The following is a 17591-nucleotide window of genomic DNA, read 5'->3' as shown; positions in this document are numbered from 1 at the left end:
TCCAGCAGTTGGAGGTTCCTCGCTTAAGGGCACTTAACTTTTAACACTAGTTATTGAAGAGCTAACAGTCTTTCATTCACTATTCAAATAATCACACTCCCATTTGTAAGACTCATTCTATAACCTCCAGGCAACTGTAGCTGCTAACACTACCTGTGCTACCTTTAAAAGCTCTGATTCCTGTTACACTTGGCTCTGCTGCGGCCATGAAAACATTATGAGATCTTTAGCATTAAATTATGTACAGCATCATGCAATAGGTGCACATTACCTTATATAGAGTATGTAGAGTAAATACTGTGAAGCTAGAGGTGGTGGATATCACACACAAAGAAAGGTGCTGTTTTTGTCATGACACAAATACACTGGCATCGTTTTCTGTTGAACTCTTTTGACCTTTCTTTAATTTAGCAGTCAGCACTTAACAGATTTTTTGATTTTTTTTGTCAGACTGTGGCAAATCAAAACTGAACAGATCTTTTCTCCATCTAACATGGCTTACGGGAAATGACAGGGTTGTATGTTCTGTCCTGTCATATCTTTGAAACTGCTGATATGTATGCATGGTAGCCATGGTGATTTACCAGTTTTTTATTAAAATATCCCAAGTCATTAAGAGTAATGACGCACAGTGAGAGACACACACACACACACACACACACACACACACACACACACACACACATCAGTACGATATGATGGAGAGCTGAATCCATAAATGGCCTCTGCCTCCACAGTCTTTTCCTACTTTTACTTGAATTTTTTTTATTACAGTAGAGGAACTACATAGTGTGTGGAGGTACTTGCTTTATGTGGAACATATTCACAATAAGATACACACTGTAAACAAGCTACATTTAGCTTCATATTTATTAGGATTTCAAAACTGCTTTGTCCACATTCGTGGTAATCAGCCGGGATCAGGCTACACTTTGATGCCTGGTGATTCTAATGATGTTCTAAACCATCACAGGTCACTACTGGAGCACATTAAGTCACTTCTTTATTCATTAAAAACACTTTAATGAGGCCCGAATGAATTGTGTTAACTAGAGCACAAGCTTTTCAGAATTACTAATAAGATTTAGTACTGTATAGTGGGTTGGCGATGCTGAAAACTGCAGTGTAAACATTATGATGCACTCTATAATATGATTAGATAAGCGGTTATTAGCTGTTGTAAGGGGATTGAGGTTCCTGGTAGCGTCTAATGTCTCTCCATAGAGTGGACATTAAGGTTTACAAACTTAATATGAACAATAAGGAGTCAAAGAGCTTTCACTATTCATTTCTGTTTAACCCACTTTAAAGGGAAAATCCACCCTGGAAGGAAAAAGCCCCACCCCCTCCTAGTTACTGTTGCTAGGCTTGTCAAGCTTTCCACTCTCATACGGTGAATATTCAGTTTACAATGATAATGAGATAATAAGGTTTGACACTGTTTTCCCACTAAAAACGACCCCACAGGTCAAGCAGCCAGTTTATTATGTGTTATGACCAATAGTTAATCAACATCTATCGGTAGTGTGAGGCATTATCAGTCTTTCCAGCAAACACCAAAATGACTTACATTTAAAAGCCCTCTAGTGGCTGTAGTCGTTATTACGGTGCTGTTTGTTTTAACCAAGACCATTGCATAACCTTTACAATATGTCTTATTGTAATCAGGACGACAAAGGTCATCTAAAATTAATAAAGAACTTATTTTGACACAAACCACAATCTTTCGCTAAACCCAACCAAGTTGTTTATGTGCCTACGTCCAAACAAACCAAACCCTTACCATACTACTGTCACACCATGGAAGTGTTATTTCTTTTTTAACAGTGATTTTTGATATTTATTTGCAGGATATCTCTTGCCTCTGTTGCGGTGATAAATCTTGACAGGCCTGTTGTGCTTACTTGGTTGCAAAGCTATGATTGGACAATTGTAATTGAGGGAGGAGTTTTTATCAAACTGTCAGTTGAACTTTTATCTTTTACTGTCAAATTTGACTATTATCTTTTTCAAATCTGTATTGGCAATAGAGAAGTATTTCCAGTGTTGGCTGCTGAGTCACGCAGAACTAATTTGATCCTTCCATGGCAGATGATTAATGTAGTCATTAATGAATTTCTTTCAAAACAAATGTTCACCATTACAAAGACAAATTTGGTTTTAACTCAATTATTAAATAGCTGATAGAATTTTAAAAGACTGAAACGAAAATAGAACCTCTATATAAAATGTTTATTACATGACCACTTCATGAATGAGTGATATTGAAACTTGTCCAGAGAATATTATCTAATAAAGTGGGGAGTAAATATGATTCACCTCCAACTGAGACATTCCTCATGTCAGGACAAAACAACCCATCAAAAAGAAGAGAAAGCAGAGACTACAGTCGTCCCCCCTGTAGGAGTCTCCAGTTTGACCGATGGATAGTTTTATCTGTGACCTGGTTTCTTTGCATATTAATCACAATCCTTGTGCGCTCCCAGGCAGAGGGATTTCACAGATAACAGTCTGTTTATAGTATGCTGATAATTGGCGCAGTGTGTTTCACAGACCATCAGACAAATAATTCACTCTAATTAGACTTGCCTCATACAAAGTGAGAGCAGGACAGCTGAACTTTCAGAGATTGTGGGCTATTAGAAATGGAACGAGAAACAGGGACCCTCCTTGGCAGCGGGGGGGGTGAGGTGGGGTGGGCTGGGGGGGTGTCAATGATGAGTCATGAAACAATCAAACCTTCACAGTAATTCAGAGAAAGAGAGAGGGAGAGATAGAGGAGAGAAAGCAGGTGGCACCACGGCTATATTCCATGATTTACCATAAATAGTCTAAATGAAAATATTAGGATGTATCCTCTGTAATTAGAGACACAAGAGGATGCGGGGGGGGGGGGGGGGGGGGGTGAATGTGAGTTACATTCTCCTGCATCGTGAATATCGCAGATCAGGAGTTGCAGGAGAACTATTGCAATATTGTTCAATTAGGACTTACATTGATTTTCTACTGACACATGGGAATATGCAGAACGTAATCTTTTTTTTTATTATCTTTTTTTTTATTTTTTATTAGGAGTACAAAACAGACACACTGTAGGGCTATTATCAGCTGAAATACAAGTTACTCTTTTCAAATCAATGAAACAACATTCGTATTGCCAGGACTTCCTTTTATTCATTGCTGTATATTTAGAAGTTTTCTAGAGGTGACTCTTCGGCAGCGGGGTGGCACATTGAGCGAGGTTACTGACCTTCATGCAGTACTCAGTGAGAAACCATCTCACCCAAATGTCCTTGAGTTTGACTCCTTGAATCCCCACCAGCTCCAGGGCTACTGGTCTGTAGCTGACTCTGACCTCTGACCTCCCTGCAGAGGGGAGTAAGTGAATCAAAAAATCAGCCTGCTTTTAGGCATGATACAGTTATCTGCTTTCCCCCCTGGCTGCACGGGTGAGATAGCAGCACCGGTCAAACAGATTCAGCGAGAAGCAGCAGCACTCAATCAGTATGTGAGGGATTAGTAGTCATAAAAAGAGGCTAAAGTTTTTCTATTCAGGGAAGCTAAATTGATGCACATTAGTATTCATACCTAAAATAATAAGGACAGAAAAAATAATCATTGACTCCACTTCTGGATGTAATCCATTTACTTTAGTGTTGAACTTATTATTCTAGGATGAGTGATGAGGGATGAATGTGTTAATTTTCTGTTTAAAAAAATCCCCCACAAATATTACACACCACAAAATAGGACAGTGGAGGATTGTACAAACTGCTGGTCCCGCTGAAAGTCTTTTCACATGCCAGACTCCAATCTGTATCCCAGCGTGAGTCTGTTCTCTCATAGTCCAGCAGTCAAACGTGTATTACATTTCTTGCTATGGAGCCACACTGAGGTCGAATGTGAAATATCAAGTCAGCTGTCAGCAAAGTTTTAGCAGTCCAGCGGTGTCCAGGCGCGCTCCGACATGTGTCACTGCTGAAACAGGGCAAATTCCCCTTCATCCAACCTGAGGAGCTAAGCCATTTGTTGCGCTCCTCTCCAGCTTAATCAGCGACAAAAATGCTTTCAGCTAATTGATTAAAATGATCTCTGCATTTTACAGCATTATCATTAGCCTCCTTATACATTTGGCAGCCACAGTGGCTGGGTGTCTACCTGCATTTGCTTGGTGTCTGGCAGCATCAGCAGCCTCCTCCTGTAAGAGTTTGGACTACAAATTAAAATGGAGTCATGATGATGTGAGAAAACAAGATCTTGTTTATGTACATTGGCAGAAAATGCCAAAGTCAATCCACTGAGAGGTCGTCCCATTGGTGCATTTTCTCATGTATCAAGGAAAAGTTTGATCTGATTATGAAGACAGGCTTGCAGAAGCAGCCTCTCCTCAGGAGTAAATGTTTATTGATCAAGAAAGACTTGGCCATGTAAATTCTGATTTGTATGTATGTGTTGTCTGGCGCAGACGAGCTGCAGAGTAGAATCCATCACTATTGGCATGTGGACCTGATTACTGGAGAGACTCTGAAAGTCTCATAGACCTATGATAAAGAACTCTGTCCAGGCCTCTTTACAACCACATCACTCAGGGTGTCTGCACAAAGGAACAGTGCATTGCAAAAAAAAAAAAAAACCTCACTTCACAGGCCTTGTGTTGGAACAATCGCCTTAACTCGGCTTTATCCCTGCAGATATTCTTGCATGTGGACCGCAGAAATACATTTTAAACTCTTTATAAAATATGGCTAAGGAATATTCTGGGAAATAAAAACAAACTTGAATTCTATAAGAACCTAAATTAAAATTAAATTACAACATAAATGTCCTGAAAAATGTGAAACTGTAAGCGAAAACAGATGTAATATTCATGGGGAGGCAGAGTGGTGGAATCTGACTTGCATTTGATTCGCATTTGAAATGGTAGTAAGATTCAGCAGCAGAGCCAATTTGTTTTTGAGAGTAGGCGGGGTGGTCCATTTTGATTTGAAACACCGTACTGGCAAAAGAGGAAAAATAAAATGTGAAAAACGATCTTTCCAGCAGCGGGTATGGTAATCAGGAAGGAGTTAGCATTTTGCAACAGCAGGCAGAAAAGCCCAGCCTGATTAAGCTCCTGGCTCACAGTGCAAGTATAGACAGTACATCTTGTATGTGTCTTATGATAACTCTTAACACACACAAAAAAAATGCTTCATCCTGTTTAGAGTCTCCATCCAACCTTCCAGCTGAGGAACATATATTTTTATGTCCCACACTTGAAATGGAAAGCCATGAAAACTGGATTACTCATAAGGGAGTCCAACTTAGTTTCACATGTCTTTATGTTGATGTTCAGCTCCTGGTTGGACAATAATTCCTCAACATGTCATCAGGTGGCGGCATTGAGTCTGTCTTTGTCTGCCAAAGCATCTTATGCAAGGATCACATGTAAACAAACTAGATGCTAGCCTGTGTTCATGAGTGATAGTCAGCTGACAGCACTGTTCATTAGAAACAGATGACCACTTATGGATAGCTAATTGGATTCATTGTGTTCATTATTGATAAATTGGTAAATAAAATAAGCAATTAAAAAATATCAGAAAATGTTTTAAAATGCCTTTGACAACTTCCTGGATTCTATGTTGCCAACACTCAAAAACCCAAAGATATTCAGCTTTTGTCACATTAGGACAGTGTTTGCCCACTTTTTGCTTGTGACCTCTTAAAATAAAAGCATCTGATTGTGACCCTTCAATGAAGATTTCAGAAGTTACAGATTTCAATCTCTAAATTTCTCTTATCATCTTGTCCTGATCTTTTTTTACAGCTTGAAGAAATAACACTGTTTTGTTCTTCTAAAACAGTCCAGTTACACATCTGGTATGTATGTATGTACGTATATATAAAAAAATTATAATAATATTTATTATTATTATAATAATATTTGAGAGAAATATTTCAGTGTGCATTTCCTAAATCTGGTGTTGTTGCTTCAGTACAAGAGTTAAGACATTCTGGCTGCATGTTGATGAGTCATTTCCCATATCACTGCCGTTTCACATTAAACCAGAGCAAACACTTATTTTACTTTCCTGTACATTCCCCATACACACACTGCTGTGCAGCAGAATCCAACACGCCTTTCATCCATGGAGAGAGCACCTGTGTGACACGCTGACAGGGAAATGATGTCACCGCCACCATGCAGCCATGTTGCTGTGTATACGGTCTCTGCTGTCGGATTCACAGCGACAGCAGCTAAAAGTGAGGCTCATTTCCTGGAAGCTTTCAAGCTTCTTGTAAAGTCTAATGAGGGAGATCCCACGCTTGATCGCTGTGAAAGCTGCGAACCAGTCGAAGCTGCGAAAACCATGTTCAACGTATAGTGTGCTTCAACTGATTTAATCATGCCAGCACGCTGTACATTTATTGTAATTTAGGACAGATAAGAAACCAGCTAATGCTATCACATTTTTCTTATTTCCAGATCTTATTAATTTCCTCTTGGTCAGGTCTCATTATTCAGTCTTATTTATGTGAAAATAAAAGCTTTCATCAGTTTTGGGAGGGATCCACACAATCTGTTTGTACAAAGCTCATGAAATTAGAAATATGAAATTCAGCATTATGTAAAATCATATTTATACCAGGTTATAACAGGATAATTTAATGTGGACCCCCAGTGTTGGTGTCTCTTATTTTGTCGTCTTTCTCTCTCGATGTGCTGGTCTGCTCTGCGTCACACACAATCTCAGCACTTTTTGTGTTTCTTCCGTAAAAGAAACAAAAAAAAGAAACAAAAATAAACAAAAAACAAACAAACACACTGACTGTATGCTCATTATGGAGCCGAATGTTTCAGATGAAGTAAACATTCAACATGGACCAACATAAACTAAATAGAAAAATTGCCTTTAATAGAAATTATATTCATTTCCATTCATAGATACTGAAAATGGAAAAGTAAACAATTGAATTACCATTTCCTGACTGTAACTATTCTGCAATGAGTAGCCAATATGTCTATGTGACGGATCCTGTTTGTCCGGACTCCATAATGCTACTCTGCAACGATCTGCACATGTGGGTTGCTAATGGAGCCAAGGAAAGCTTCATGTGCTCATGTGAAAAGACCCCAGGCTTCACATGGACTGCTTTTGTGTTCATTTAATTGGACTCATGTTTGAGACAAGATAGGCCCAGTTATGCCCATCAGGTTACATGTGCTGTAATACTGTTGCTGTTTTGTTTTGCATTCACTGCACAAACCCACCAACCACCCACTAGGAGTCATTAGTCCACCAACACCATTTGGACAACTGCAAGCCCCAAGCTGAAAAGCACCACAATGGCTTAAAGGAATCCAGTTTGCTGTTGTGGTAGACAAATGTTGTTTTTATGCAACACACAGATGCCAACCATGATACTATAGTCTAAGTAAGCTGAGATTCACTTGTGAAAAGTAATGAATATTAAAGTCATCCCGGACGGGAGTGGTAGAGAATGGCAAATAAAGGTTCATTTACAAATTAGATATCCACATGAGATAGTAGAACGCCAACTCAGGTTTAACCCTAATGTGAACCAAAAGAAATCTCTTTTACAGTCCAATTTTGCCACAAGGGCCCCACCTTGCACAGTGGAACCGGTCCAACGGTCCAGTCTAGTGCTCTAATGCAGTCTAATACTGTTCTGCCACAAAGTTTGCTGTTATGATGCCTAAAGTGTTTGTTTGTTTGTTTGTTTGTTTGTTTGTTTGTTTGTTTGTTTTGTGTGTTAGGTCATCGGTAATTACCTAATATATATATATATGTGTGTGTGTGTGTATAAGTGACCACTGATTTAAATGTGGCCAATCCAAATGCCATTTTATCATTTACCCTGTCACTAACCACAAGGAAACACCCGACTTCTCGTGGCAGAGAGTGGTTAGAAATGTAGAGTCAGGAAAGGAAGCAGTGGAGCAGAGGTCTCGAGATCATGGGCTGAACTAGACAGTAGGCAGAAGTGGAAGCCCGTTGTACACCCCCCACCCCCGCCCCACTTCTATCAGCAAACAGAAATTGCGATTTTTTCTTTTTCTTTAAATCATTTGACTGAATGAATGAGTGAATAACACGGTTTTGATATCAGAAATGTGATAGCAGCTGTTTATAATTCAAAGCTGATGTCATTAAACAGAATGTCTAATATGGCAGATGATAAAAATAAATAGAAGACATTCTTAAGTCCTCTGGTTCGACATACTGTATCCTCCCGGGAAACATCAAGGCCGTATCGATGCCCAGCCTCTCCTCTGAGCCTTTCTGTTCATCGCACTTGCAGTGTCCCATTTTCATATGAACGCGATCTCACTGAGCCATATTGTTCATTTTGAACACAAAGGCTAATTATTTACATTCTCAAGAAATTTCAAATTTGTTTTCTATGTCCGTTTGTGATTTTCTGTGTGTGTGTTGGTGTGTGTGTGTGTGTGTGTGTGTGTGGGGGGGGTATCTTGCTGGTTCCATGGAGTCTGTAATTCTCTATCATGTTTTCAATTCTTTTTTTTCTTTTTTTTTATAACGTAATGACAAAATGTACAGACATACCAGGCAGACTAAACCTGTGTGAACAGATGTTTTCACAGGAAGTAACAACACCCCTCCTTCCCCCTGCACCCATGTCAGCACTTTGCAGTTTCAACTCTGTCACTTCCCTTTTCACCAAACAACATCTAAACCACGCTCATAAAGATAATATTTACACATTATCTCATACCCACAGATGTGCAGTTTTGTATATTGATTCAGTTACACAGGAACAAAATGGGGAAATTCATGCAGGGGTGGGTACACCATAAATCAACCAGACATCATGTGATTTCATATTAGTGTGACTATTGTGAGCAGACAACATTAACTGCTTAGTTCAGTGACACTTCAAACAACCTGGTTATCCCTGAGCGAAATTGACTTTACACAAACTTCTCCTTTGGCAATAATTGGATCTGTATTTCCTTTTTTCTTTGCAAACCATATGATCTCATTGTATGAAGAAACAACTACAAGTGAAATAGTTAAATAATTAATAAAACCGTAAATGGAAATATTGTTTCAAAATGATCAAATAAAGCAATCCTAATCTTTTGTGGCCAGCTGGCGAGAGCAACCTTCTTGGCTGCGTGTGTGTGTGTGTGTGTGTGTGTGTGTGTGTGTGTGTGTGTGTGTGTGTGTGTGTGTATTGATTTTGTTGGTCTTCTCATCTGGTATGTTGACAAGAGGCAAATACATACAGCGAAGCTAAATGGCTGCTATTTAATTTGGTTTCAGTGATTCAGCAGTCCGCTGTTTACCTGAAGGGAAAAGATACTGCAGCTTCAGTTTATCGGACCACTGGGCTGTAGCTGCACACATGCATTTGCAGTCCAGAATTTGTCTCTTTTAATCAATATGTGTTTGTTAATGCGAGGATAGAGAAGGACTTTGAGGTAGCCGGGAGTTACACAAGTACATGACAGGTGAAGAGAACTTTCACCTTGCAGCATTTGTGTGACTTTGACCATTTGATTGTTTGTCCAGCTGGTTGTGAACTACAGCTAGCAGCTAGCTAGCTATGCACTCAGCCGTGTGTGTACAAAATTCTCACTCTAGTTGAAAAGTTTTCAATTCCTCTGGACATGTCTTTGCCTCATTTCATGACATCAAGGGCGAATTCACACGTTTTGCCCGTCACCTTTAAAATTTGCTTTGCGTTCAGTCTGAGCACACCTTACAGTGACAGCTAACAGGAAGTAAACGAATCATGTGACACCACCTCTGCCACTTTTAACTTGTTGCTGTTTACCTTTATTAGCACAGTCCCTGTGATAGAGACAGCTGAGCGACGTCACCAGTGAAATCTATTCTTTCAACTTTCTTTCTGAAAAAATCTAATTTTCTCCATAATTTTTTGGCATGGCGGACAGAGCTAAAATATTACAATACCCATGACCCTTAGCCATGGTTGTCATGGTGAACAGGTCTGACAGAGTTTTACTTACAGAACCAAGGACGTCCAAAATAGGTTCTTCCACTTCAGTTTTACGATTCTGAGCACGTCCACTGATGTTATTTTTTGGGCCAATCATGGTTCTTAAAAACAAGATGTTGAAACTTGGCTATGTTTAGTTCATTTGTCCATTTATCAATCCATTGTTTTATTTTTTTGTTTTATTTTTTGCCTTAACATTTATTTTTTGCCTTTTTTCTGTTTTGTTTTGTAGCGATAGAGATAGACAGATAAGTCAGGGAAGAGAGGGAATGACATGCAGCAAAGGGCCCAAACTCCTCAGTCGTAGCAGGTGGTACGCACTCTACCAGGTGAGCTGGCGGGGCGCCCCTGATGTGGTCTATCAGGGATGTTTGTTTCACTCGACATTTAGCCGAAATACAGTTTGAATTCAGTAATTACATTGACGCATAAAATTATGATTTTGATTCCAGTGTATTTGCTCTGGAGGCTTCAAGCTTCCACATCACACTTGTGCAAGTCGCGCATTGGACCAGGACGGTCTTCCCAACCAGTTGTGATATCACAAAATCTTGTTCACAAATACTACATGTCAAACTTAGATTTAAGGTGGGCATAGAGAAAAGTGTCAAACTCTGCACATACATCATTCTGCACAGAGAAGGTCAAACATCCAAGTGACGTAACGATGAGCAACACACATTATTTTTTCGAGGCGAAAGAAACAGTGTCAGGGTATTCTGCTGGTATCTTTAAAGATAGTTTCAGTCTCTCGCTAACAGAGACATCACATTTGTCTCCATCTGCCCCAGAACACACCTATTCCCTGTTGCTTTTCACTGTGTCACAGTGAGTTTGTCTTTCTCCATTAACGCTCTGATGTTCTGGAAAGAGCTAAGCTCAGTCTCTGCGCAGACACATTTTATTATTCATTACATTTCATTCTTTCAATCTCTGCAGTGTCTGGCCTTGCTGGTGGTGAAAGTGGAATCGCACAATAAGCCTGACCGCTCTTATAATGCACAGAGCCTCGCACTTAAAAGAAGACATTTATCAAGAAGATTGATATGATTCATTCGTCAGCCACATCATCAAATTGCATGCAAGTATAAACACCACACAATCCGCAAAAGTGTTAATAATCAAGAGAAGATATTACCTCAATCAAAAAACAAATAGACAAAAAAAACCTACTCTGTGAATGAGCGTAACCATCTTTTTCAAATTTCTAAGTAAACAGTTGACAGGATGTTGAACCCAGGGGGTTTTCTGTGTCACTGATGAAGCTGTTAGCAGTAAGTGGTTACAGCATTACAGGAAGTGGAGAAAAAGGTATGGGAAATGAAATGCGAGCAGGGTTTATAAAAGATGAGGTGGTTCATCGAATGATGGGTTAAAATTTTCAGAGAGCTATTTGTGGCCTGCCGCTTTAGCACGCCAGATACTGACAGAACAGAATGGAGACACTTCTTTTTCTATTTCCTCAATTCAACTACATGGCCCCAAAGGAGGAAGCATATTTCAAAATGCTTGGTCCAGAAGACTTGCAGGCACCAAAGATGAAGGACGATTCTAGCAGGTTGGTGTGTGAACCTCAGTTGTTTTCAAGTGGCTTTTTGATTTAGGAATGAGAAGTTTTCAAATTTGTGCTTTAATGAGCGTCGCAGTTAATGTCAGAAATCTGAGTGATGTAACGTCAACCGTGAGAAAAGAGATTAAGCAGTAGGTTCTTTTGTACAGGGAAGTATTTTACTCAAGAGCAGCATAACACTGTCGTAATAGGTATGTAATGTTTCTATGTAGTACTTTCACTGAGTGTGATCGAAAGCTTCTACTCTACATAAGATGGTTAGGCTTTTAAAAGCCGCTGTCCTCCATGATGACTCTCTTATGGCTTTGTGTTTGAACACATGAGCATATGTGACTTATGTTGCAATTCTTACCACAACGATGTTGTGTAATTTATGGTTTGTCAAGTAAGCCACTTTAGAAATGTGTCTTTGAAGAGTAATTCTTCGATAAGATGCTGATTTGGTGAATAGTGCTCCAGCTGCACGCAATAGTTTGTGGAACTTGATGTATTTTCTCTGTTGTTTGCAGACAGAAGGACAAGGAGAGGAAGAGCCGACTAAGCCTTTTTCTCACCAAGTCAGGCTCTCATGAAAACGTCAGTCCCCATAAAAAGACAAATACGACATCCAACAAGTGAGGCAAAATCCATTAATTTCATACACAGGCAATGTTGTTTGGGGACAAGTATTATTCATTTTTTACCACAGTTTCCAGCACTCTCCATGTCTCATTGCACACTTATAGAAACATGACAGACATCTAGACATCTCATGAGAATCCTAAACATTTTTTTTTTGCTGCATCATTAGGGAAGAGCTGACTGCATCTCTGATTTTTTTTCTTCTTTGCAGCATCTCACCAGAGGCAGCTTTGCAGTGGAGCGACTCCTTTGAAGAACTGCTAAAGCACTCAGGTCAGATTAATGCCCCAAACTTCTCAAAAATGTTGTGTGGAATTGCTGCCCAAAACAGTTTCGCCTGCTGTCAAACAGTTTGCTACATTTGAATTGTAAACTGTTAAGGAGTGCTGGAGGCGATAAATAGTTAATGGCGAGTGCAGTGAGAGTTTCACTACATCTTTTAATGTCTGTTAGCGCAGATATGTAATACAGAAACTGTTCAACTTCCTCATAATCGCAGAAGTTGCACTTGCTACGTTGAAACACTGTAGATCACTATATGTGCTCATTTGGGAATGAGCACACATACAGTTAATGCAATATAATGAATATAATAATGCTGTCTCAGTATATTAAAACTGTCATTTATTATATTATTAAATTGCTTATACAGTGGCACATTTGAGTGACTTTATGGTGTTATGAGTCCATACCTACTTAACACACTTTGCTGTTGTTTGAGCCTCGTTTGCCCAACATGCTCAGAAAAGTTACAGATTTGGTTTCTAACAGCTGTCTGCTTCCTTTTACTTCCACTGTAGTAACTAAAAGTTTCTCTGTTTCCGTTTCTCCATATCAGATGGAGTAGAAACCTTCTCTCAGTTCCTCAGGACAGAATTCAGTGAGGAAAACATCGAGTTCTGGTTGGCCTGTGAAGAATACAAGACCATTGATTCCGAGACGAAGCTGCTGTCCAAAGCCAAATATATTTATACAGTATTTATTGAATCGGAGGCCCCTAAAGAGGTATGGCATGGCATGTTTATTTATCATAAAATGCATGGATGTAATGCTACAAAATAGGCTGTAAAGTTGAGCTGCAAAGGCTGAAATAACCCCTGTGGTTGAGCATTTTCTTTGGCTTATTTGTCACTGATAGTTGTTGGAGGTTTAGAATATTTATGCCATTGTAATGAAAATAACAGTGGGCGAATTGTGAAGCTTTTCATTGGTCATGAGCCTGCAGCAGGTTGACCTTTGTAAACAATTGTTAGGAGCAGGAGCCTACTGAGGTCACATATCTAGTGCAAACACCATTGCAAAGCAGGTCGGGTTATTTCTGTGAGAAGACAGTTGCGGTATGAATACCATCGGATATGCTCTCAGGCCGTTAAAGAGTTTGGTGTCTGGTCTGAGGTTTTGATATTCCTCTGCAGAGCCAGAGAGAGCGTCACCCACACACTTTCAGTCTAAGATGAATGTAAATGTAAATATGAAAGATAGGTTTTTGGAGCATGCTGCAATAACACGAAAGTGCACCAACACAAGTGATATAATCCAGGCAGATGCTATTTGCACCCATGGTGTCCATATTTCTTTAAACAAACAACTCATTCTCGAGACTAGGAGCCAGAAAATGAAAATCCTGATGTAATCCAGGAAGATGATGTGTGTCGGTGATGGTTTGTATGAGCTTTAAACTCAGTTGGTGCCAATAAAAACAGAGAATCTCTCCTTATTAATAATGATGAGTTCAGTTGCAGTGTCCTCAAATGTCAGTCTTATCTACCACCAAAAGAGCAGGATCATAAATTAATACAGATTTTAGCTTTGGTTCACAAGGACCTTTAAGAAAATCAGACATTGCCAAGTGGTGCTTGTGTCTTTGTGGAGAAAAGACCCTTTGAGGCGGGTTATGGAGACCTACGGTATCTTTACTGCCTGAATTGGACTTTAAGTTTGATGTCATGTGTGTAATCTTTTAAAACATGCAGATTTAGGTTTTCTCCACTCTTTCAAATGGATCTGTTTCACGCTGCTCACCCACTGATGATCTTGGGGTTTCCCCTTCCTTCTCGTCACGATTTGATGTATTCTCAGTCAGAAAGAAATCTATGAGGAACTTCATCCATCCCATTTTTTACCGTATTGTTCTTTAGTCAAATCTGCAACACAAGGCACAAAATCCCTTCACTCATGCATTCAGATCTGGACGAAAGTGTGCATCATATATAGCAAGTATAGATTTGAATGTATGTAGTTGATTTGCCATGTCAGTGACTGTTATTCTGCATAGTTTTTCATTATGTCCTAAATTTGCTTTTACTCAGGTCAACATCGACTACAACACCAAGATGGCCATCCAGAAAAACATAGCACAGCCCACAAATAGCTGTTTTGAAGCCGCACAGATGAAAGTCTACAGCCTGATGAAAAAGGACTCCTACCCCAGGTTCCTGCACTCTGACATTTATCTGCGTCTCACCAGGCGGAAAGGCCCCGGGGCCACCATGTTTCGCAGAAGGTCACGTTCCTGTGTGTTTAACGAGAGAGGCGAGGCCACGACTGAACCCTCGGCCTGGTAATCGTAAAAGTTCCAGGCGTAGTTTAGCTCGCTGTGTGAAACTGGTTATTATATAGGAGACAATCCATGATTTGCAGCACGGTTGTTGAAACATAATGTGTGTTGCATTGGCTTATTGTCCACAGGTTTGCTTCTGCAGAGTGCATTATTTTTTTTATAGCCAGAGGGGTCATAGTGGATTATCCCAGTTACATAGGTAAAGGCAATAGTTTGACATTTTGGGAAATATGGTTATGTGCTTTCTTGTCATGAGTTATACATTATCAATTAAAACTACAGCCAACAGCTTGTTAGCTTAGCTTGACAGCTAACCTGTAAAGCTTATCACTAAACACGTTATATCTTTGTTGTTTAATCCGTAAAAAACTATGAGCAAAAATAACTTGTTGTGGTGTTACTGGGGGGTTGGGTACCAGACTATTTTTTGCCCAGACATAGCAACTTCCTTGAGTCTTCACAGACTGCCCGGCACCCTCACAACATCACAGCTTTTAAGGAAGTTTAGTTTGCTGTTACTGCCCTTTTCCAGTATACATGCAAAGCTAAGATGGCTGGCTTATATCTACTGTACAGACATGAGAGTGATATTGATCTTCTCATCTAACTCTTGACAAGAGAGCGAATAAGTGCATTTCCCAAGATGTTGTACTTTTTCTTTAAGTACTATACGCTACTACATGGCTGGATAACGGTTTACATCGTTAGCCTTTCAGCTATAAGAATAAATTTAGAAAGGTTATGAGGCCATTACATCACAGCCATGTGGTTATCTGAAAATAACGGACACCCTCCGGCCAATCAGAACAGAGTATTCTCTGTGGCCACAGTATAAAACTAGATTACTCTGCAGCACTTGCAGCAAAGATCTATGCATTCTCTTTCTCAGAGGCCCTGCACTCCTTGTGGATTGAACCTGATGATTTCTATATTTTCTTAAATCTTGCAAAACTTGAATGACAGTGGGATGGTTGGAGACGGATTCTCAAATGAAGTGCCTCAATGCTGCTGACAGTATCCAGTCAGCTGTACAGGCAGCCACAGTGAGGCAACTCTCCTGACTTCAGACATGTTACACTTCAATTGCTTTGTCTTCCAATCCAGCAATAGCACCTTATACAACATTAATACAGCTGATATGGCATGCAAGCTAGCTTGACCATATCTCTTTAAGATGGATTCATGATTTTATCCCTGTCTAACCCCCTCCAGACTAACTTGCAGTGAAAAACTGTAGCCACAGTGACTGCAAAGCACTGAAACTTTTTAATGAGGGACATAGATCATTCATTTCTGTTAATAATTAGAATGTATCCCATTTTCACACACAGAAAATGCATATATCTTATTTGAATACTAATATTATATTATAATAATTATGATTGCTGTTTTTCAGTTTGCTACCATCTAATATAATTTATGTATTATTATGATCATATGTGTTGCCTTGTTGTCTTTAATGTACATACTATTATAAGTGGAGTAACTCAAATAAACACTTTCTTATAAAAGTAGTTTTAATGAGGCCTTTAGTGTCGTTAATTAGTTTGAGTGATCACTTTCAAATGTGACAAATGGAGCCATAATGTGTGCATATTACACTTGTGGGGAAAATTGTGACTGTGTGTTGCTCTCTATTCCAAAATCACTGAAAAATTTATTGACCTTATCAACTCCCACGACTCTAGCACAGAATTATTCATGTTACTGTGTATGTATGCACAAGCTATGCTTCTTACAAGACAAATACACATTAATTCGAAACTGTCAGTGATCCCACTGAGTTCACCCCCAAACTCCTGAATATGTATGCAGAAAATAAATCATCATAGTACATACAAGCTGGGCTGGTTTAGCTCATTAACACAGATGTCAGGGTTTTCAGTAGCCATCAGAGGGATAAAGTCCATCTCAGCCCAAGCTACTGTCATTTTACAAAAACCTGCGTGGAATACCTCACAGTTCACATTAATTATGCATCCATCTAGACGACGGTGGCTGCGTATACCGCGATTCCTGCTGTCTTCTTACACAAATAATCAGAGGAGGAGGGGGAGAACATAATGATGTGTTAACAAAGGTAGAGGCTCAGCTTGGCTGCCAAATTCATCACTGCTTTAAGACTAGTTGCCTGCTAAGAATTTGCTGCCAGATTTCTTTTTTCTTTCCCATTGGTATTTAAATTTGGGACTCAGTCTGTGTTTAAAGCCTCTGAAAATCATCCACAAGGTAAAGATGTACTGTAGAACCTTTGAACGGAAACAAAAGTGTAAGAAAGCAGTTTGTCCAACAATATGAGGCTTGTAAAACAAGACGAATACCAGTATAAGAGGAGTTTGAAGCAAAAAGATTCATTGTATGGCGTCTATAGAGGAGTTCTACACAGGCTCTCTTAAGCTTGTTTTTAAAAGATTCTTCAACTTAAACCAAAGTCTGTCAGTAGTTTTGCACCCATGGGATCTAGTCTCCAAACTTTTACACCACAGGCTCCCATTTTTAGAGCCACTTTGTCCCATCTCAGAAGCTTTTAACTGACTCTACGTGAGAGAAATTTGCTGACTCCCAGGCTCATATATTGAGTTGTGTCCCCTTACAAACCTGTTTGCACTTCATGCTGTTGCCCTGCAATGATATTGACGGACCTAAATAAATTTCAGTGCAGCTGCAAACAGAAGGCCGTGTTCAGTTTGACAGTCTCAAGGTGAGAGCTTGTACCTTCCATTCCAAACACTGTACTTCAGCTGAAGTGTTTGGATTGATTTAGAGACATCTGTATATGCTTTTGAAAAAGCAAGTGGAACCTTGGATTTAATAATTGGTTGAACCAATAACCTCAAACAGGCTCCT

At 39.5% G+C, this 17591-nt stretch overlaps 1 protein-coding gene across 1 annotated transcript; it reads left to right on the top strand.

Annotated features, from left to right (window-relative positions):
* Positions 1–11142: 11142 nt before the first annotated feature.
* Positions 11143–16258, top strand: rgs18 (regulator of G protein signaling 18). The gene is made up of 5 exons (XM_023427266.2): positions 11143–11551; positions 12073–12177; positions 12396–12457; positions 13023–13189; positions 14494–16258. The coding sequence occupies exons 1-5, from the start codon at positions 11430–11432 to the stop codon at positions 14746–14748; spliced, it is 711 nt and encodes a 236-aa protein (XP_023283034.1). The 5' UTR covers positions 11143–11429; the 3' UTR covers positions 14749–16258.
* The last annotated feature ends 1333 nt before the right edge of the window (positions 16259–17591 follow it).

The sequence above is a fragment of the Seriola lalandi genome, unplaced genomic scaffold (assembly GCF_002814215.2).
Source record: "Seriola lalandi dorsalis isolate HSWRI2012SDOR001 ecotype SW California unplaced genomic scaffold, Sedor1 jcf7180002054857, whole genome shotgun sequence".
NCBI classification, from domain to species: domain Eukaryota; kingdom Metazoa; phylum Chordata; class Actinopteri; order Carangiformes; family Carangidae; genus Seriola; species Seriola lalandi.
The sequence above is the reverse complement of the archived record's forward strand: the minus strand, read 5'-3'. Positions and strand labels throughout refer to the sequence as shown.